The 22,905-nt window shown below is 39.1% G+C and overlaps 1 protein-coding gene across 1 annotated transcript in view; it reads right to left on the bottom strand.

Moving 5' to 3' along the window:
• GYS2 (glycogen synthase 2) overlaps positions 1-22,905 on the bottom strand; it is a 47,930-nt gene that overhangs the window by 19,916 nt on the left and 5,109 nt on the right. The window contains exons 2-8 of the mRNA XM_002928988.3: positions 18,373-18,554; positions 14,410-14,601; positions 11,912-12,094; positions 6,161-6,305; positions 3,683-3,800; positions 3,378-3,498; positions 697-803 (exon numbers count right to left, since the gene is read on the bottom strand). Of these exons, the coding sequence (XP_002929034.1) occupies positions 697-803; positions 3,378-3,498; positions 3,683-3,800; positions 6,161-6,305; positions 11,912-12,094; positions 14,410-14,601; positions 18,373-18,554 (1,048 nt within the window). The remainder of the gene's footprint in view (positions 1-696; positions 804-3,377; positions 3,499-3,682; positions 3,801-6,160; positions 6,306-11,911; positions 12,095-14,409; positions 14,602-18,372; positions 18,555-22,905) is intronic.

Raw genomic sequence — 22,905 nt, forward strand, 5'->3', positions numbered from 1 at the left:
CTGAGGCAGCAGAACACCCCTAGAGGCCCACAGAACTTAACATTTTTTTGCTTGATGATTTTCAGGCGAGGGTGGAGGGCAGGGTGGAGCAGTGGATGGAAGCATAGATGTAACAAGATGGTGAATTCATTGGTGATTGTTGAAGCTGGGCTATGGGCATGGAAGGGGGTCATTATACTAACCTCTTTACTTTGGCATTCATTTTTACATTTTCACAATAAAATTAAAAATAAATTCAACCCCTTTTTAAAGATTTCCATGGAGGTTTTATCCTTCCATGGTGGCTCATTCCAAAGTTTTTATAGTAGCACAGTTTGATAGGCACTACGTAATCTGACATAGTAGCCTATGAGAAGAGAACCTGGTAGCATTTATGCTATAATAATGTTTTTTTAAAAGATTTTTTATTTATTCATTTGAGAGAGAGAGAGTGAGCATGCACAGAGGGGAGGGTCAGAGAGAAAAGGGGAAGCAGACTGCCTGCTGAGCAGGGGGCCCAACGTGGAGGACTGATCCCAGAACCCCAGGATCATGACCTGAGCAGAAGGCAGAAGCTTAACTGACTGAGCCACCCAGGTGCCCCTTGTGCTGTAATAATCTTAAAGAAAAAACAGTTTAAGGAGATATATCAGAAATCATTCATATTAAAAAAATCTCTTGACACTTATTGAGAACATTCACAAGACTTGAGATTACCATAGCTGTTTCCGCACTGCCTGGCCTTTCAGCGTTTCCACATTGAAATTATTTGTCTTGGCAGGCATGATGAAAAACACCACCACTGTGACGTCACTTTTATGCACCTAATGAGGAATTAGGAAACACAACAAGTCAGCTACGAAAGGTAAAAGAAAACATCAACAGATGGACCTTAAATTTAAAAAATAAATAGTGTTTTAAATTATCTTCAGATAAAAGGAATACTTATTTATGATTCACAGAGAAATTAAACCCACCTTCCTAAAGCTTAACTCAGAAAACTTAAATCTGGCTTTCAGTTGAGATCTTTTGATTAACAATTTGAAAATTCATACATAAAATATTTTCCTTAAGCAGCTAAAATATATGGCAATTGCTAGTGATATTACAGTGCTTTTCTGGGATTAAAAAAAGTCACATGATGGTGAGCTAATGTTGCAAGGCCACAATTAGCTCTTTAAAACTTCACATTGGAAAATTAATGGGGATTTAGTTTTGTTTCATTCTATTTTTTTCTAGTTTATTCACATTGATTTGCATAAATAGATGAATTACACTTTTTTGTTAAATCTCTTGTTATAATGCTGCATTTTGGGTTTTTTTAGTCCTAGAGCGCAGGATCAAGCACATACTCAGCCCCTCTGGTGTGGCAGGCACTGTGCCAGATGCTTTAAATGCTTAATTTAATCCAAGCCTCATAATAACTGTGCACAATAGATATCCCTCTCTTCGTTTTACTAACTGAAAGGGTGGCATGGGTGTTTCAATTGTCTGAGCTCCTATAACAGATTATTGGCAAAGCTAAGATTCAAACTTGTGTTTTTTGATCCTATACTCTGTTTTCTTTTCCTCTTCCCTAGAACATTCAGAAGGAAATGACATATCCCCACCACTGTGAGAATGAAAGCATAAACTCACTTAAAACCGTAACCATATGAACTTTCACATATTCTGGAAATGACTATCTCCTAAGTGTGGGCACCATATACTTTGTGGCCCCCTCAAAGGTCTGACAGTCTATTAAAATAATCTATGGAGGTCAGAGAATAGGAAACTCACTCCAGGAGTAGTCAATGTGCTATGAAAGAATAAATATGCTATATGAAAAAGAATTTTTTTTAAAATTTCCAAGTATTATAATTATCTTTGATGTCTAGAATAGCAATTGGCTTCTTCTTCATACTTAAAAATTAAGTGAATATTTAATAAATGTGTAGATAAGTTGATTAATAATGTCCCTAAACAGGATATATGTTTGATATAACTTTGAGTCCATCTATAAAGCTTGTTGAATAGAGACATACCAGGAAATATTATGGAATAAGATTATTCCAGCCTATTCTAGAATAATCTATGTGGTCTTCAGTCCTATTTTATAGAGTTGGGTTTTTATTGATGTATTATTTCCTTATTAAGTGATATTGGTAAATCTTTTAGTATACGTGGTGCAATGCCTGCTCTAAGGCAAAAATAAATCTATGTCCAAGGGAAAAAAATTAACTGGAGAACAGTACAAGCTCAGGAAAGTTTAGGTCGTCTTGGTATCTCAGGAAGATTGACATTCTATGCTGGTCTCCTAGGCTTACTGTTACTTATCCTATATTTTTACATGATAGGATTAGAGCCAATAACTTTAATCACTAGCTATTACGTGGTACCATTTTGTATAGCGGCTTCTATTGGCATGGGTTTTATTGCTGGCTTAATTGGGAGCCTATATTAAGTCCCACCCTCCTGAGCAAAAACTGATTCCACATGTAAGTGGAAACCTCCTTTCCCCTCCTTTCCATGCGGTGGGACATCTCCTGGTTTCATAGTTCAAGACTCTTAATCTCGGGGAGGAGGCACGGCTGGTGAGTAGGGAGAGGAATAGCGTTCGTGTGCATCTTCCCCGTTGTAGAGGGAGCAACTGCTTGGCTGCCAGCTGTATGGTACAGGTTCCTCTGAAGGCCTTCTTTGGTTGGGGGAGCACAGCCATGTGATGAGCTAGCTAGGTCAGCTAGCAAGGTTCAGTATCAGGAAGCCTATGGGTGCCATACACCAAGCCACATCTTCTATTACAGTCTTTAACGGTTTCATTATTTTTGTTTTGTTTTTTAGATTTTATTTATTTATTGGAGAGAGAGAGAGGGAGAAGGAAGGAGAGAGCGTGGTGAGGTGACGTGAGGTGAGGGGCAGAGGGAGAAGCAGACTCCTGGCTGAGTAGGGAGCCTGATGTGGAGCTTGATGCAGGGCTCTGTCCCAGGAGTCCAGGATCATAACCTGAGCCAAAGGCAGAACCTTAACCGACTGAGCCACCCAGGTGTCCCTCAGTTTTTATCGGTTTTAAAAATGGCGAATCTTGTTCTCCATTTTCTTGATTTCTTCATAGTATCTCTCAGTTGATCAACTCTTGGGACAGGGAAGGAATGTTGTGATGTCATCTTAAAACAGAACACAATAAGTTTGTGGCTTTCTTAAAAAAATACCAGGTAACATAGATAGATACACAAGTGAACAAGTGGTGATCCCAATATGTAAATTGAAAGGCTGGAGCCATTTTTAGAAAAAGGTTGTCATTTTAAGTTTTCACAATCATATATCTGTTGGAAACTTCTAAGAAGCCAGAAAGTTCTTTACTTCCTACAGAAGGAAGTCCTCCTATAAAAGTATTGCTTGGTGTTCTACAGCGTTCTTACCCTCAGCAGAAAATTTAGCCTGGATAAGGCTTCTAGGAAGATGTCAGCTCCTTTGTTTGAAAACTCATATCTCCCAGCAATGAAAAGGAACAAAGTCTTTTCAAGATCAAAGTCCAGATGACTAAAACAAAACAAAACAGTTTCAAATGAAATAAGGCAACAGCAACAAAATGTACAAATGAATTCTGTTAAAGTTCAAAGGGGGCTGGGAAAGATAAACATTTACTATAACAATTTTGTTTTCTCTATGCCATAGGTCCCTAAAACACATGTCTTTTTTTTTTCTTTAATAAAGAAAAGCATACCCATAGAAATGACCTCGAACAAAATCTTGGATCCTGGCCTTGTACATGGCATGTAAATTTTGAAACTCATGCACTGCTGAAAATTTCTTAACGTTCAAGCCATTTGGAGTAACTACATCTGGAAGAGCAAAAATAAAATCATCACAAAGATCTCCTTTTGAGAGAGGGTACCATTGTAGAAAAATAGTGTGTTTAAATATATAAAATGAGATGACCTTTAACATTTCTGGTTTCTATCACAGAACTGAAAATTCATAAGACATCACAATAAATTCTTGAAATAGGAAATTAAGGGTGTGTGCCCAAAATAACATTAACTAGTACAATGAAACATCTAATTAAAAGCACTAAAAATTATTATTATAGCTTTCATTTATTGATGGCTTACTATTGCTCTGAATGCTCTAAAAGCTTTACAGTGTAATTCATTTAATCCTTGCAAGAAACAATGGAATAGGTGTTCTTATCCGCATTTTCAGAGGCGGAAACTGAGGCCCAGAGTTGTTAAGGAATCTGTCCGAGAACACAAGTGTTAGTAGGAGTAGAAGCAATGCAGTCGGCCTCCACATGTTCTGTCTCTATCCATGTTGTGCACGAAACTACCTCCTAGCATCTTATTTGGCCAAGCGTGTGGGAAATGTTCTGTCTATTTGGAGAACTGGAAAGGCAGTCCTTTATTTCTAATTCCCAGAAGACTTTACCCAAGCAGGAAGACATTTTTGGTTTTCCAGAATAATTAGTCTGTGACAAGAAAGATCAAGACTCCTCAGCATACAAGATGGAAACTACCTAGTGACTTGAATACATGGGTTGCTGCAAAAACCAACGAAATTTAAAAAAAGAATCTATGTCCAAAAAATTTAACACATGGCAATGGACATTTTTGCAATGAAGATTTGAGCTAGAGTTATAAGGATGCCATCATTTTGAAGGATATTTTACAGTTAACAAGCTACTTTTTGAAATGGTTCCACAAAATCAACCCAGACTTCTTGTTCAAGTTCTCATAATTTTAATTACCTAGCACCTTGAAATACCTCCTCCAGACATCCAGCTAGTATCCAGAAGAAAGACAACTAGAGACAAGATCACAGGGATTAAAGAAAGAGGATATATTCATTAGGACTGTTTGGTAGCAAATAACAGACCCAGTGCTAACACCAGTAAGTAGGTACTTACACTGACTTACCTATACTAATGAGGAATTTATTCAAGGGATGCTAGAGTGTCTCATGACAAAGGTTTCGCTAGGCTCCAGGAATTAGTTTAAACCATTAGTTTAAATCACTATAGAGAATCTAGAGTTCTCTCAATCTGCTCCTGTTTTTCATTGTACTTCATTGTAGTTTAGTCTTCTTTTTTAAAAAAAATTTTTAGGGGCACCTGGGTGGCTCAGTCATTGGGCGCCTGCCTTCAGCTCAGGTCATGATCCCACCGTTCTGGGATAGAGCCCCGCACGAGGCTCCCCGCTCAGCGGGAAGCCCGCTTCTCCCTCTCCCATCCGCCTTCTTGTGTTCCCTCTCTCGCTGCCTCTCTCTCTGTCAAATAAATAAATAAAATCTTTAAAAGAATTTTTTTTTAATTTGAGAGAGAGAGAGTGTGTGTGTGGTGAGGGAGAGAAAGAGAATTGGGGAGGGACGGAGGGAGAGAGAGAATTTCAAGCAAACTCCCCGCTAAGCAGGGAACCCCACTGGGAGATCTTAAACCTGAGATCATGACCTGAGCTGAAATCAAGAGCAGGCAACTTAAGGACTGAGCCACCCAGACGCCCCTAGTTTAGCCTTCTTTGCATCCCATGCAACATGAAAGAAAAATGGACACTGCCAACAGGGGCAAAGCTGTCCTTCAAGAGTGCGTCCCTACAGACTCATCTGTTTAGACTCCCTCCTGTGGGAGCATTCTGATTGGCTGGCTTATGCGGGCTATCTACCTCTGGACCAATCAGCTGTAGCCAGGTGATAGGGTCATGTTTTATGAACGTGCCTCTCGGCATTGCAACCTCTGGATGGGTCTGGTCTGGGGGATAGTCCCCAGCAAAGTTTTCGAGGTCTTGGGAGGGGTAAAACAATAGATTTCTACTAACCAGGACCAAAGAGGTAATGTCACAAGATGTAGGACTAGGATAGTCTCACACAAATTTCTGGTATTTTCTGAACTTTCGTTTCCTTAAAATAGGAAAGTTAACTTGCTTACACACACCCGGTCACTGTGACAACCCCAGGGCGTAGGCCCATTTCTAGCCTAGCTTGTTTATTCAACAAGCACAGGTTGAACACTACTGTGTTCTGTGTATAGCTTAGGGTTGGTGTTACCACAGAACTACTGACATTGAGAATTAAAATATATGTAAAGATTTGCATGGTAATAGTGAATGGAATTTTTCCTCTATTATTTTATGCTTTTTTGTTTCAAACAAAAGTTTTAGACTCTAATGTCATTTAGGACTGAAAGGTAGGTGACAAACTCAGAGATAATTACCAGGCTTCCTCTTCAGCATATGCTCTGCTTCTATTGCTGTTATTTCAGATACTGTGGTGAACACATGAGCACAATGGACAGAGGCCCTCTCCATGCAGTACCGGTGGTAAATCTGCCTTTCCCCAGCCTCTTTGTCTATGTTAAACTGTGAAGAAAGAAAGAAAGAAAGAAAGAAAGAAAGAAAGAAAGAAAGAAAGAAAGAAAGAAAGAAAGGAAAGAGAAAGAAAGAAAAAGAAAGAAGACAAGAAAAAAAACAAGAACAAGAAAAAGAACAAGAAAAAGAAAAAAGACATATACATTTGACATACATTTGCTCATACAATTGACCTTTGATCAACATGGGGGCTAAGGGCACCGACCCTCTGTGTCAGAAATCCGCATTTAACTTGTGACTCCCCCAACACTTAACTACTAATAGCCAACTGTTGACCAGAAGCCTTACCAATGACAAAAACAGTTAACACATATTTTGTATGTGTATTATATACTGTATTTTTACAATAAAGTAAGCTAGAGAAAAGAAAATGCTAGTAAGAAAATCATAAGAAAGAGAAAACACATTTACAGGACTGTACTGTATCGAAAAAATCCGTGTATAAATGGACCCACAAAGTTCAAACCCATGTTGTTCAAGGATCAACTGTACTGATCCTTCTACACAAGCAAAACAAAATCACATATAATTCATATTGTTTTTCCTCAATGCTGTGTAAAGTCTTACAATCACAAAAAAGTAATGATAGCTTTTTACTAAACCTGTTACAAAAATGCACAGCTACTCATGCTTTAAAAAGTATTGTTCACTTCATTTCTGCTTCTAAACTGCTATTTAATCCCTTAAGTAAATATTTCTACATTGCTATAATTACATAGAATTCTTAATTTTTTGGTATTTTAATTATATTTACTTACCTTACATCTTATAAATATTGAGCTATTTCCTTTCCCCATTAACAAAGAAACAAAGCTGACATTACACTCAATACCGAAATTCACGCTCACCGTTAATTCACTGAAAAGATATTCAACAAAGAGAAGAGACAAATGCTTTTCCAGGGCTGTATAACTCTCACAACTGTATAATTTCAAGGGGTGTACAGTTACTTTCATTGGACAGTGTGTTAGATTATGCAATCATCCATTATTCTGGGTATCTTAACTTAAAAAAAAACAAAACTTTAAAAACCAACATGCCAAGCACCAAACAATTAAACAGTTGTGGGCTTTTGCCATTTTGCTTAGCTGCTGAACGTTGTCTCACATAGCTGCAGATGAAGCTAGCAGTGTTTAAGAGAGAAAAGTATGTAAAGTTTCTGGCATTACATTAGCAGGGTGCTCTCCATAATAAAGATTATTAGAAGCTCAACACTATGCATTGGGTTCTCTTCTAAGCACAGATCATATTTAATCCTCATAAACCACTGAGGCTTGTATTTTGTCTTCAATTCATGGAGGGGAAAATTGAAGCTTGTAGAGGTTAGCACACCTGCCCAAGATCTCATTCTCATTAAGTGTCTTAGCAGAGCCCTGAACTGATCCCAAATTATTCTGACGCCAAGCTTGTGCACTTTCCTGCTTTTATATCCTTTAGACTCCAGCTTAACCAACAAGTCAGTCCCAATAATTACTGCGCTGTCTAGAAGAAAGCACTGAAAAAGACTCATTCGATGATTCTAAAGATTACAACAAAGAAAGTCCCAGAGCATTCTTTCTTGACTGTAATATTTGTAATATTTCTCTGAAAATGTTTGAAGCAGGTCTCGATATGACATCCTTGGATCAGCTGAAGTTTTCCTCAAAGCTCTATTTGGCTGGTCTCATTTATTCAAGCAAATCCCTCATTCAACCAGCATTTGTTGAATGATTTGTTGTTTCTATGGCCTTCAAAGAGCTTATAAATTAGTGAGAAAACAGGTTAAAATTAGGCAGAAATGAGTAAGTGCCTGAGAATCAGAGTGGGACTGATCCACTCTGGCTGAGAATAGGGAAACATATCTCAGGCTATGCAAGTGTTCGTATGGTCAGTATCACCTCCAGAGCATAAGATTTTCAAGGGCAAAGACCATGACTTATTAATCTTTGTACTTCCAAACTGATTGGATGAATAAAATGGCATTTGGACTGGGACATAAAAGTTTAATTTGGGGAAAGATTATGTGGATTGAAAAATTGGCTGCCCTAAAGAACACGTATATTAAGTCACACAGCATCTGATTTCCTGATGTGACTGAAGCATTGGAATAAGATAATAAGATGATAGACAAGGCTAGAAAGTTAGCCTGTATACAATGGAAAGCACTGAAAGGGTTTGTTTAAACATATGGTAAAGACAACCTATGGTTAGGAAAGCTAACTCTGGAAGAAGTATGAAATGTTCCCTATGTTACTGAACTTTTATGACGATTAAATGAGATAACACATTTAGGAAAGTGCCTGGCATAGTAACTTTAGTTATTGTTACTACTATTGTTGTTGTTGTTTTTGCAGAGAGTAATAAAATTTCATATATGGGACAGCATTTAACATCTGGACATTAAGAGATAAGAAAAAGGGATTTCTAAAAGGGGAAAATTAAGTGTGCAGATATTTAAGGGGAGGACAGCAAAGGCCTGGAGAACCCATGAAAGGTCTCCATGAAGACAGGCTTGTGCCTCTTCCTGGTCCCGTGGGGCCCCTTACCTCCCAGGCCTACCGAATGCATGGCCACATCTGTGGTTTACAGCAACCCTAGGTGTTTATACAGGTTTTCCACTTTCCCACATGTATATGATAGTCTGTTAAAATCGTTGTCTGGGGGGTTCCTGGGTGGCTCATCGGTTAACCATCTGCCTTTGGCTCAGGTCACGATCCCAGGGTCCTGGGATTGAGCCCCATCAAGCACCCTGCTCAGTGGGGAGTCTGCTTCCTCCTCTCCCTCTGTCCCTTCCCCCCCCCGTTTGTGCTCATGCTCTCTCTCTCTCAAATGAATAAATAAAATCTTTAAAAAAAAAACTATAAAATTTCTGTCTAGTAATTCCAACATCTAGGATATATTTGGCCCTGGTTATTTCGACAATGGATCTTATTTTCTTATATTTTCATGTATCTCATTACTTTTTGTTGAATTCAGGACAATATGTATAAAAGAACAACAAAATGAGGCAAAGTATATATTAATCAGTAAAGCTCAATCCAGTGACAGGGAGGATTGCCCTATGACTGAAGGTGATGAGCTCAAAACTTGGTCAGACAAAAGAGTTAAAATCCATCAAGTGATTGTCTATGTTTTTTTCACAGCTTTTTATACTGCTGTTCTTACATTTGCACCCAGGAAATCCTGAGGCTATCAAGGAAAGAGAAGCCAAAGCATAGGAAAATCAATGACCTTTTTGGCCTTTTTTAAGCAGTATTTATGTAGCTGTTATAGTTGAGGAGAAAATCAATCAATGGCTGGACCCATAGAATGAATTTGGAAATATCTTCTGGGAAGGGTGCCTGGGTGGCTCAGTCCGTCAAGGGTCCAACTTGGTTTCAGCTCAGGTCAGGATCTCAGGGTTGTGGGATCGAGCCCTGTGTGGAGCCCCAAGTGGAGCCCTGGTTTGAGATCCTCACTGGGCTCCTTGCTCAGCAGGGACTCGGCTTCCCCTCTGCCCCTCCCCCTACTCTCACTCTCACACTCTCTCTCTCTCAAATAAATAAATAAATAAATAAATAAATAAATAAAATCTTTAAAAAAATATCTTCTTGGAGAGTCTCAGAAGATTCATACGCTGGTTGAAAGTGGTTGAAATGCTATTTTAGTTAACAAATTTAACTAAAAACTTAAACCAACATCAAAGTCCTGTGAATTGACTATTAACAAAACACATTTTCAGTTGACAATTAGTATCTGAGTAAAATAGTTCTGATCTTTCTGTTTTTATAAAAGTTGGGTGCTTTTATTCTTGTTCCTGTTCTTCCCCCAGGTTTATTTGCCTGAGCCAGAGCCTTACCCCACAGTAGCCAGAGTGTTACCCCCACAATACCCCTCCATTAGCAACTGATTCCGGGTCTTGCATCAAAGACTAAATTATGACTCATTTCTAATGTTGAACTTTTAAAAACTTTTCATGCATATAACTTGTTATTACATAACATCCAGATTCTAAACCTGCTGTAAGCATGAGGTGGGGAGGAGATCTGCTGTAGAAAATTATTATGGGGGCCTTTTCTGTGAAAAATGATGATGAGTTTCACTCAAAATCTAGTTCCTAACTATTTGTGATCTACTAGTCACTCTGCTGGGCAGGATATCTTACTAGAAAGAGGGGCTGGGGCTGACGAAGCTCACGTATTTTAACCAGTGAAGAGCTTTAAGCTGGGGAGATATATTTTGAAGACAGCCCCATCCAAAGGATAAGATTGTAATATGTAACTATACACTATAATCCTTTGTTACTTAAAAACAACGAATAATATCTGATGAATTTTATTTGTTGTTTTTATTCATTGTTTCTATATAATGGTCTTAGGTATTCTGAAGTAAAATATTTGATGTGCCTCCCCAGTATTTTCTCTTTCACAAAAATCAAAGTCTGCTCTTTTCTGGGAAACAAGGTTGCTGAGCCTATCACAGATCACTGGTTTGCCCTTATTAGTCTACCATTATCACATACCATTAGGAAATTTCTTTGATCTGTTTTCTGAATTCCTCGGTAACTTTATTTTAAAGGTACATCTTATGTTTACAATTTGACCTTGAGGGTAGGCTGAGCATTTTAGAGGAAAGCTCTCTTTAGGACCACACACTGCTTTGCAAATGTTCAAGTTTGTCAGAAAGAACTTTCCTGCACTCAAAGGGTCTTCAGGATAGTAGGACAGCTTTCCACTATCATTATCTAAGTGTGCATGTATTACACACACACACACACACACACACTCACACACACACATGTTCTGTTTCTAGAATCCTAAAACTTTTTTAAACTGGAAAAATCTTTAGAAATCACCTTTCCAACTTCTTAATTTTCCTGACAGTAAATGGAACCCTAAAATGCTAAGTTGATTTGATTGGCAATCTAGATACCAAACTGTAAAACCCTGAATTTCTGGTACTCAAATGCTTTGTTGATACTGCTGACATGATGATATAAAAGATATACTTTTATTAATCTGATTTAACTGTCAGCAAATAAAAGAAAAAGTCAAAACTGAATGACTTTGGATATAGAGTTGGGCAGTCTTCTCAGATAAGGAAACCCAACTGTTTGGTCACCAAGGACCCACATCCCTATTTTAAATAGCTGACTTACTCAACCCCCACCCCGACTCCACCCACACCTTTCAGAGTTACGGGAGAAATCTGACCATTTGTTCGCTTGAAGGAGAGAGGAAGTCCAGTAGCGCAAGTTGTATGCCTAGAAGGCTCGGTCTGCAGCTGTCACTCAGGGCTACGTGTGGACCCAGCGTCCTCACAGTGTCTCCTCAGCTTCAAGATACACAGGTGTCCAACCCCCTTGCACCCACTCTCCCTCTTTGGATCTTGGATACATTGCTCCAAAGTAAACACGCATCCGGCCTGTCACCACTATGCTCTATTGCACTCTGACAAAGTTAAACTGAGGCAACTCTCTGTCACGTCAGGGGAGGCTTTGTCAGGAATATTGATTAGTTAAAAGGGCATTTCTGCCATCTGGCTGGCAGATGAAATGTAAAGATCAATACTTCTCATCCTCCAGCTTCAAGGATGAGAAAAGAAAGGTGGTGAGGGGGGAAGGTGGGAGGACTATTTACCTTATCGAGATGGTTGTAGAAATCGATGTTTGCCGCACAGAGATACCTCCCAAGCAGTGTGGCATGAGTGGTAAATATGGTAGCGATGGGAAGTTTCCGAGCTCGAGAAAGGATCAGTCCAGTTCCCGCCTGCCATTCATGGAATTGGGCAATGACATGCTTCCCATCCGCATTATCTGTCACCTACGTCAGAAAAGAAGCATTAGAACAGTTGTTGGTAAAGCTTGATCTTGATCACGGCCCACAGCTTTAAGGAAAGTTATCGTGCCTATAAATTTTAGCAAAATTTAAAGAGTGCTAAGCATGAAGTCTGGGGATTTAGCAAGCAGAATTGTTTTATCGGGTTTAGCTGCACGTTCATAAAGCCCAGATATTTTTATGGCATTATCCTCCCTTTCAGGAATGGATCAGATTTATTTTTGTATCTACAGAGGGGCCTCATAGAACAAATGCACAGTAGGCACTCCCTAAATATTCATCGGATGGATGAATGAATAATAGCAATAATATCCTTGAAGATATCACTGAGCAGCTGAATCAATGGGGACTACCCATTTACAAGCTTCTTTTGAAATAAACAATACATGGCTTCATGTTTTAAGTCAGTCTTATTTGGATCTCCTGTTCTTTGAAGCCAAAAGCACATTAACTAACATATTATTTTAAGAATATGGAACTGGGCAGAAGGAGGTGAATAACTTGCTTGGAAGCAAATCCTAATTTAGTAACACACTGAGGACCCAGGTCTAATCCCGGTCTAGTTCTAAAACTAGTGTTATATGCAAATAATGAATCATGGAACACTACATAAAAACTAAGGATATACTGTATGGTGACTAACACAACATAATCAAACATTATTATTAAAAAATAAATAAATAAATAAAACTAGGCAGGGCGTCAGTTTCCTTGCCTTAAAGTTACCTTGTTTCACCCCTACAGAAATTTAATATTTATATTCCACTCCCCTTTTGACTGCCTGTTTCCTCAATGGGGGAGTAGAATTGATCATGCAAAACACGTGCATTCAAGGAACCTGAGCAGAGGACTGGGAATTCTAGAGTTCACCCAAGAAGGCAGTTCTCACACTTGGAGGACATCAGCAGCACCTAAGGCTAGTCAAGTGCAGGCATCTGGGTCCCATCGCCAGGTAATCTGATTCTGGGCTGGGGACAAGAGTTTGCATGTCTTATAAGTGTGCAGGCGATGCTGCTGCTGGTGGTCCATGGAAATACCACTGACTTAGGTTAGGACCTTTGTAGTTCAAAGTACTTGCTCCTCAAAAAGTTCCTCATGGTCATTAACAGGTGCACAGATCGGTGGCAGCCAAGAGGTGACTGCAGAAACAGGGCTTGCCCCGGCACCTTGGATTGTTAATGTTTCTATTTACCCTTTGAATCAAAGAAAATGTGTGTTTCTGTAATAGCTTTACTTTAGAGAATACTGGGGTTTTCACTTTCTTGCTTCTCTCCTCTAGGGTGTTCCCTTTAACAGAAAGGATGAGAGCACACACACACACACACACACGAGTTGGCCTCAGCTTTGAGGGCCCTGGCTCAAGGAAGCAGTTTGCAGAGGAAGAGTTGGTTCCACCAACTGATGCTAAAACAAGACTGCTGATTGTCATGAGGCCAGATCTCGTCAGCACCCTCTCCCTGTTCTAATTCTGTCGCCAACACAAAGCAATGCGACTGCCCTTCACCTTCCCCTTCACTTCAAGGCAGCTTTTCGTGGCTATTGGACTACGACTTCATCAGTAAGAAAGGCTGGTCAAGGGGATGCGCTGCCGACATACAGTTCCGAGATTTGTCTTTAGACAACACGCCCACGTTGCTAAGGATGCTCTTCCTTCACCGTCTGGTTTTTAAGTTAGGCATAATCATTTTGAGGTAATGCAAGGAATGCAAAGAAATCGTCCTTTGAGAACTTAAGAGAGCGCAGGCTTGGCTCATTTCACAAGGATTGATATTTAATGCTCTTGGGGCCTTTGAGGTTTGGGGGGGTCGGTTTTTTGGAGGGGGGTATTTCACTGCTACAGATCCTTAGCAACTGCTGAGATCACTTCAGCCTTTAGAAAATAATGAAAATTCCTAAAAGCCACTGCAGTTGCCCAAGCACTCATGCATAAACAAAACCCAATACTTCAAGCTGTTTTCTACTCTCATAAGTCTAGAATTTAGGTCCATAGTGCATGATGTATACTGTTTTTTGCTTGTATATATATTACCATCTATGTAACAGGCTAAATATACTTGGTGGTTTGATACACATCATTCTATTTAAATCTGACATGAGGTATATATTAATAATAAGCTGTTCCAAAGGCTAGTATTTAGTTAGAGGAAGGCTGAACATTTTCTCAGATTCTTTTGAAATGTATTAGGACAATCGTGATGGCATCATCTCATTTAGCGTAATCTAAAAATCATGGGATCATGGCTGAGCACAGAGCACAATTACGCTGCCCCTCTGTTGTAGGACTAGACAATAAGCTGTACCTCTTTTAGGAACCAGGCAGTTAAAGATCCGAATATCAGCATATCGTTGGCTTCTCGGTCATGATAAGGTATGCCGACACTGCACGCTTCCCAGAGGTCACCCTTCCACCGGTCCAGGTTCCAAGCCGAATAGCCTATGTCGAAGAGCACCACATAAGGACTCCCCTCTATCAGCCATCTTCCAAAGTGCACCTGCCACATAAAGAACACAGAGCTTTGCAGTAATACCAGGCAATGTAAGGGAGAAAACGGCATCTGTGCTTAGAGTATATAAACTGTATTTGGATCTCAACAGCACACTATACAAGCTATAGAGGAAACTAGTGGTGACACAAAGCATCTGATATTTGAGCCTGAACATGGAATGGGTTTGCCTCCATTCATCTATACCTCCAAGTTCTTATCCTTCATTAAATTTGGTAATAAAAATGAAGTATCTAGATCATGTAATCTCTTTCCTTTTTTTAAAGATATTTATTTATTTATTTATTTATTTATTTATTTATTTATTTGAGAGAGAGAGCATGAGAGAGTGAGAGAGAGTGCGCACAGGTGAGGGCAGGGAGGGGCAGAGGGAGAGGGAGAAGCAGGCTCCTGGCTGAGCAGGGAGCCTGACGCAGGACTTGATCCCAGGACCCTGGGATCATGACCTGAGCCAAAGGCAGACACTTAGCCTACTGAGCCACCCAGGCACCCCAATCTTTGTCCTTCTGTTTCTCATTCCCCTCCTGTGACCTTGAGCTCACGGTTTTAGGATTTAGTATCATCGTCTGTTTTTATGATAGACTTGTAAGATGAACTGCTTTGTATCTTTAATTTGTAGTTGGATGTAATGTCTACAGTGTCGCTTATTTTACTCTATGCAACAGGACTTACTATAATATTTCATGCTAGAAAAATTTTTTTCTATAAACAAATGTATATGATTTCTCTCATTCCTCCTAAAAAAAAAAAAAAAAAAAAGGTGACACAAAGCATTTCCCAACATGGTTGCTGCCAGGTGTCTTAACTAAATATATTGCCCAAGATACTTTATCTCTTTAATCTAGCAGCTCAAAGTCTAATCCTGTTACATTCTTCACATTGAATTCTTTTATTCCTGTTTTATCTTGTACAAGTTTTAATGTATTTCCTATATTATTTTTTCCCAATTGTAATTATATAATCACTTGTATATCCAAGTCTCAACTTTTTTTTTTTTTTGGCTTTTATTTTTCTATAGTAATTTACTCATTCTTTTGTCTTGACTTTTATTTTAGGTTTATTCTCCAATTACATGGCATGCAACTCCATAAATCACTTCAAGCCCTTCTTGGAGGTTGGCAAAAGCTAAGAGCCTCTCGTTGGTATCCAGGCCTCTGTAGTAAACTGAACCTGTCCACATTGTTAAGTTATTGGCCCTGTGACTCTACCCAAAGCTGAATTTGGGGAGCTTGGAAGCCCATTTGATCATCATTCTCTTCCACAGGATTCAGAAATACATGGTGATATCTCTCCCATCCAGCCCTTGGACAACACTGAAAAACCCCCATTATCTGTCAGTTGTTTCCATTGTAATTAGTATGTATCATGGCACGCTTCCCCTTTCAGACTGAGTTTTCCTTTTCAATTGTTTGCTCTTTAGGACATTCATTGATTTATGAATTCATTCAATAAATAGTTACTGTCTGCATAATATATGACATATGATACAGTGAGCTAAGATCATAGAGAAGCATTGACACTAGAGAGTGTAAGCTGGCGTGTTTTGACTTCCAGTGAGTTCTTGGCTGTGACATGGAAATATCCTTACATCAGAAATCCGTTTAGAACCTTGAGATCAGTCAGACCATTATGCTTTTCACCTCCCTCTTCTTTCATTAGAGCTTCAAGGCAAACCCCTTCCAGTGTCTCACTCTTTCATCCCAACAGTACAGCATGCATCCCTCTCTCACTTTCCTACGTTCTCTATGCTACACTCACTGTGACAGATTTCCCTGGTGCCCTCTGGGACCTCAAGTTCCCTTCATTTAAATCTTCTGCTTCTTAAGCTTTGCATAGACCTTGTAGACACTGCTACTCTCATGGACATCTCAATGAAGGCTTCTCATCTTTTCACCCCCAGAAACTATATTCCTGGGGTCAGTATGAAGGACGTTTAGATCTTTTAAAATCACACTGAAACTTATCATTTGTGTAAAAAGACATCTTTGAAATTCATGTTATCCAAATATACTGCCTTTCCTTGTCCTATTAATCATCTGGCTACTTTTCCACCTTATTCTGGGCAACTTCAAACTCCAAGTTTTTACCCTACACACTTAACCTCATAGTTTTCTGACTTTATTGACTTCAAAGAACTTCATGTCCATGGAATTCAGGCTACACAAGCTCATGGCTACGTTGTTATCCTTGTCAAAGCCCAAATTGTTCCTTCTCTGAAATATTCAGCCTGAGCATTCTATTACGTGACTACAACATCTGTGCCTCCACTTCTCTCACTGTTTCTCCCAGCATATAGAGTCCTTTTTTCCCCATCAAGACCTCCAGTTTCTGGAACCCTCCATTTCTTCCTACATCATTGCCTTTGGCTTTGCTTCCTTTCCTACCACTTCAGACACAACTGTCCATCAATTCAACCATTAATTCAGTCAGTCACATAATCATACTTAATTATCCTTTATCTTCATAGAAAAATCTTATTGCCACAACTTCTGTACCCTTTTCTTCACCATTCACTCATTCCTCAGCCCACTGCAATCTGATTTAACCCTCTTCTCTCTTGAGCCTGTATTTAGCAAGATTACCATGAATGACCTGAATATTGCTAAACCCAATTGACATTGGTTAAATCTTTCATTGACATAATCCCTCCTTCATACTTGAAACTCTCTCCTTCCTTGTTTTGACCTATTGCTGTTGTGATGGCAACAGATTAAGCCACAAACCTAGTGGCTTAAAACAACACAAATTAATGATCTTTCAGGTTTGGGAGTCAGTAATCTGAAATGGGTCTTTGGGGTTAAAATCAACATGTTGGGGGCGCCTGGGTGGTGCAGTCGTTAAGCGTCTGCCTTCAGCTCATGGCGTGATCCTGGTGTTACGGGATCGAGCCCCACATCAGGCTCCTCGGCTATGAGCCTGCTTCTTCCTCTCCCACTCCCTGCTTGTGTTCCTTCTCTCGCTGGCTGTCTCTATCTCTGTCACATAAATAAATAAAATCTTAAAAAAAAAAATCAACATGTTGGCAGAGTCGCAGTCCATCTGTAGGCTCTAGGGGAATCTGTTTCCTGGTCTTTTCCAGCTTCTAGAGGTTACCTGCATTCCTTGGCTTGTGGCTCTTCCTCCATCTTCCAAGCTCATCAGACCAACCTCTGCTTCCATTGGCACATCTTCTTCCTTATTCTAATGCTACTGCCTCTCTTTTATAAGATCCCTGTGATTACATTGGGCCCACCTAGATAATCCAGGCTAATCTCCCCATCTCATGATCCAAATCTATAAAATCCTTCTGTCATATAAGCAAACGTAGTCACAGGTTCTGAGGATTAGGATTTGCACACCCTTGGTTGTACATTACCAGCTGTGTTTGTACTTGTGCAATGTCTGAGGGTTTTCTTAATGTAGATGTTCTAATGTGTTGACATTCCCAAAGGTTTGGCTCAAACCATTTGCTCTTAGTCTATAAACTTCTGCTTAACACTGTTATCAATACCCATAGTGTCAACTACAGTTTAAACACAAATGACTTTCCCCAAAACATTTCTATCCTCTATCTTCTGCTGAGCTCCAAACCTATTATCCTATTAGACATTTCTCAATGGTTTTCAGAAGGTGCCTCAAATGTAACCTATTTACAGTCAAATTCATCATCTTTCTCTTCCCTAAGTACATAGCTTCTTGTGAGTTCATGTAAATGGTGGTCTTTTGTCCCATAACAGGTTCCTAGTCTTGCTGAGTGAAGTGTCAGTCAGTGTCCCTTACCTGGCAGCCATGTTTATTCATTGAGTCCATTGCTCTTCTAACAGTATCATTTACAGGTTCACACTGTTCCACCTGAGTCTTCATATTATGCTCAAAATATGGGCCAATCAGAAAATAATTGTCTCCCCATTCATCTGCTGTGGTTTTGGCCTTCGTCTGAATCACAGTATAGATGCCACCAACTGTTAAAAAGAAAAGGTTCCATTTATCATTCAGGTTCGTATTTCATTGTAAGTGATGAAGGTATGGAAACAAGTTCTCATTTTTAAGTTAGCATTTACGATTTATCAAGCACAAGGGTTTATTTAACTTTCTGAAAGAAAATTTTTAAAGGACACTAACAAATAGTTACCATTTGGTTCAAATCATGCATATTTTAAAGCCTTTTCTGGATGCATTTCATAGAGTAGTAGGTTGGCAGCAGCTGAGAAATTCAAACATTTCAAGGAAATCTGAAGAGATGATCGAGAATAAAGCAGAACTTGGATTAAAGCTCTATCTACACTGAAGTGTCAAAGTTGGTTCCAACAGCCATTGTCAGGACACACACCCTCAGCAACTGTAGTTACTTTTTACTTCTTTTCCTACTCTGCTCCAAGAGGAGTCTAGGGTATGTCCAAGTAACAGCCACTGCTGAAATTATGAGTAAGTCTTTCAAGCTTAAGAGCCACTTACCTTGGAAGGTACCCAAAAAGGTACCTTTTGACAAGAGAAAAGAGGTGATAGATTTTGAGGGGGGATGCTTGGCCCAATCCTCATGTCAAGCCCAATGACTTACATACAAATTTTCTTGTGCTCTTTCATTTTCCCCTCTGGCATTGCTGCCATGACTATTAAAACAGAGCCAAAAAATATGTACACTCTTGGAAAATATGCACATTTTTGAGTCAGCATGTCTAAATGTAGAAAATTGTTCAGGGAAATAAGTGCCAAAAGATAGATGTATTGGGGTGTTTATGGAAACATTATAATAGTGAAAAATTGGGAACAACTCAAATTGAACTAGCTAACCTAAGGCTCAATTAGCCCATCTGTTCAGCAGGGATAAAATATTAGTTAGCTCGGGGGCAAAGGGCAGGTTGTAGCAGTAGTGTCAAAGGCTAGGGCTCTGCTTGCCTGGGTGGCTCAGTTGGTTAAGTGTCTGCCTTGGGCTTAGGCCATGATCCCAGGGTCCTGGGATCGAGACCCATGTCAGGCTCCCAGCTCAGTAGGGACCCAGCTTCTCCCTCTCCTCCCTGCTCATGCTCTCTCTCTCTGTCTGTGTCTCTCTCAAATAAATAAATAAAATCTTAAAAAAAAAAAAAGACTAGGACTCATTGAAAAGGTAGTATTTGAGTAAGTACTTAAAAGGGTGAAGAAATCAGGGAAGCAGCTATCATAGAGAAGAACTTTTTAGGCAAAGAGGAGAGTTAGAGGCAAGGCCCTAAGCTGAGAGCACAGCAGGCAAGGGCAGTGTAATAGGCATTCAAAAGGAAAGGCATGAGGTGCAGCAACCGGGCAGGAGGAATGGGGAGGACCAAGTGGAAGAAGACTTTCAGTAAACTTAGGCAGCCTATCTTGTGCTGGCTCTAAGCAATCATCTTGTATGAGAATATGAAAGTAGTCTGAATCAATTTCTTGAGTAATACTCTGTCTATGAGCTATAGGTGAGGCAAAAACTTAAGAAATGCCGTGTGAAATCCCAGAGCTAACACAAATCCGGGCACCAATCTTCAGCTCTATTTCCTAGAGTGATTTTATTACTTGTGTATTTTGGAAAAAGGTTCTTATTTTTACTTCAGTTTCTCATAAGTTATTTCAGTTCATCAGAATATAGGGTCCGATAGCAATTGCATCTCTTAAATTGTTTCAATAATTTAGACTTGAAATGATAAATCTTATCAATAGTCACAATCTATGGCCAAAAGGTAGAATTTGCCATCTGAAAATTTTTCTTTAAGCCTGAACCACTCAAAATATACTTGTAGGTAAATTGTCTTTTGAGAGATGAGAAACAAAATGCAAATGTTGGCACTGTGATATAAATACCAACAGGATTCATTAATTCATAAAAGAGTAGAGCTAATATAACTCCCAACATGTAATTATTACATGCCAACAATTTTCACATGAGCCTACATAAATTTATTGTCTTTAAGAACTTCATCTCTAAGAAAAGACTTTGTGATGGTAGAAAATCTAAAGAAACTTCAACTGTCACTTGAGCAAAGAACAATAAGGACATTCAATTACAACTCAGATGGCAGGTGATGAGAATAGCATGGGACACGTGAAGATGATCTGTAAACCAGCATGTAGAGACTTCCAGAAAGGACAAGGACAGACACCCAATCAACAATGAATCTGAGGCTACAAAAATTGATGCCAACATCTAGTATGCCTAAATATTTCTCCAAATTCCAGAAAATGTTATGAACTGTCAAAACCATCTGTTGAGAAAAACAAATTTAAAGAAAAAAATGTGCAAGAACAACCAAAATTTTTTTCTTTAAAGTGTATGAGTCATCTGTTCTTAGCAACACTTCTTTTTTTTAAAGATTTTATTTATTTATTCAACAGAGATAGAGACAGCCAGCAAGAGAGGGAACACAAGCAGGGGGAATGGGAGAGGAAGAAGCAGGCTCATAGCGGAGGAGCCTGATGTGGGGCTCGATCACATACGCCGGGATCACGCCCTGAGCCGAAGGCAGCCGCTTAACCGCTGTGCTACCCAGGCGCCCCCTTAGCAACACTTTTAAATATATATAAGCTTTATTCACACTCACTATCCATAAAAAGGCAAAATTTTCAAATAATTTCTTCTGTAGACTTATTTCCTTCATCTTCATCTTATCAAAGGGCTCTGTTATCGGGTTCTGATGGCACACATTGATTTTTGCCTTATTCACATTTCTATTCTTAAAACTCTTTTATTTGCAGCTATGTATTTTGCCCAGAGATCTTGGGACATCCTTGTTTGTTAGACTATGTGTTTCAAATTCAAATACACTAGGGCAAATGCAAACACATTTTTATTTGCTAAAGGACAAAAAGGAGACGAGAAATTCTTTACTCAAAAAAAAAAAAAAAGAATGATTAGATGTGGGAATTGAAATGCAAAATTAAGCACTGTTAGTTAATTTGCTGCTTCTTTTTCCCATTTGAGGCCTTCAACCTGGATAGAAATAGTCACCAAGTCGCCTTAGAATGTTCATAAATACAATGGATATGCTCTTTCAGTGTATCAAGAATAAAAACATAAAGTTTAAAAAGAATAGTCAATTCTGTATTGGTTGAGACCTAGTGATAAATGAACCATTCCCTCCTAGACTTCTTCATGTACAGCCTTTCCGTGGAGAGGTCATCTAACCACTGCCTCAAGCTCAAGCCCCACTTCAGCTTCTCTCTGCCCTCCGCATATTTGCATGCCAACTACTTTCCCTTAGCTCTTACTGTGTCCACATACCACATTTACCCAACACTCCTCTCCTGGCATGCTAATTATAGGTGACTGTGATGGCATAGAAATAGGGGCATTCCTAGTTTCAAATTTGGAGTATAAGCCAGAGGTTCCTGAACACGTATTTTTAATGAATTATTGTTTTACCAGTGTAGGTCACTGAATTTGGACTTACCCTTCACTTTCAAACATGTACTTTGTATTTTATTGATCTATATTTTCCTGAAACAACATGGGAGCTATCTTTCGTGTGAGGGCAAAGTATCAGGCCTTTCATAAGAAAGAAAAGATGAGGTCCCATGGCATATGCCATGGAGATTGTTAAAACCCCAAGTTTTCATCAAGGAACACTGCTGATATTGCTAAAATCGGGATTCCAAAGCAATATGGAATGTGGACACCAGCCAAAATAAGGCACTATATATATACACACACATATAATATGTTGTGTATTATTACTCTGTCTCTCTCTCTCTCTCTCTCTCTCTATATATATATATATTATATACAATAAGGATATACAGTTGACCCTTGAACAGTGTGGTGGTTAGAGGTGTCAATCCCTCATGCAGTCAAAAATCTAAATATAACTTCTGGGTCCCCAAAAACTTCACTGCTAATAGCCTACTGTTGACCTGAAACCTCACTGATAACATAAACAATTAACACATATTTGTATGCTCTATGTATTTTATACTGTCTTTTTACAACAAAACAAGCTAGGAAAGGAAAATGTTATTCAAAAAATCATAAGGTAGAGAAAATATATTTACAGTACTGTATTTATTGAAAAAATCTGCATATAAGTGGACCCATGTATTTCAAAATTGTGTTGTTCAAGGATCAACTGTATTTTATATATAAACTGGGAAAATCTTCACTATGTTTTAAATGCTTAAACATTACAGAATTGGGAAGTTATAAGACTTCAGTATACAGAGCTACTAATCTGCCCTCGGGTCTCAAGATACAGCTGCAGAACAGAGGTAGTCATTCTACAGTTAAGACATCGTTCTCTGAGGCTGCAAAGCTGATAGGAAAGAGGAAATATTACTGACAACCATGGTCAACAAATGTTTATGTGTCCAAAGCTT

This window comes from Ailuropoda melanoleuca, chromosome 16 (assembly GCF_002007445.2).
Source record: "Ailuropoda melanoleuca isolate Jingjing chromosome 16, ASM200744v2, whole genome shotgun sequence".
Taxonomy (NCBI): domain Eukaryota; kingdom Metazoa; phylum Chordata; class Mammalia; order Carnivora; family Ursidae; genus Ailuropoda; species Ailuropoda melanoleuca.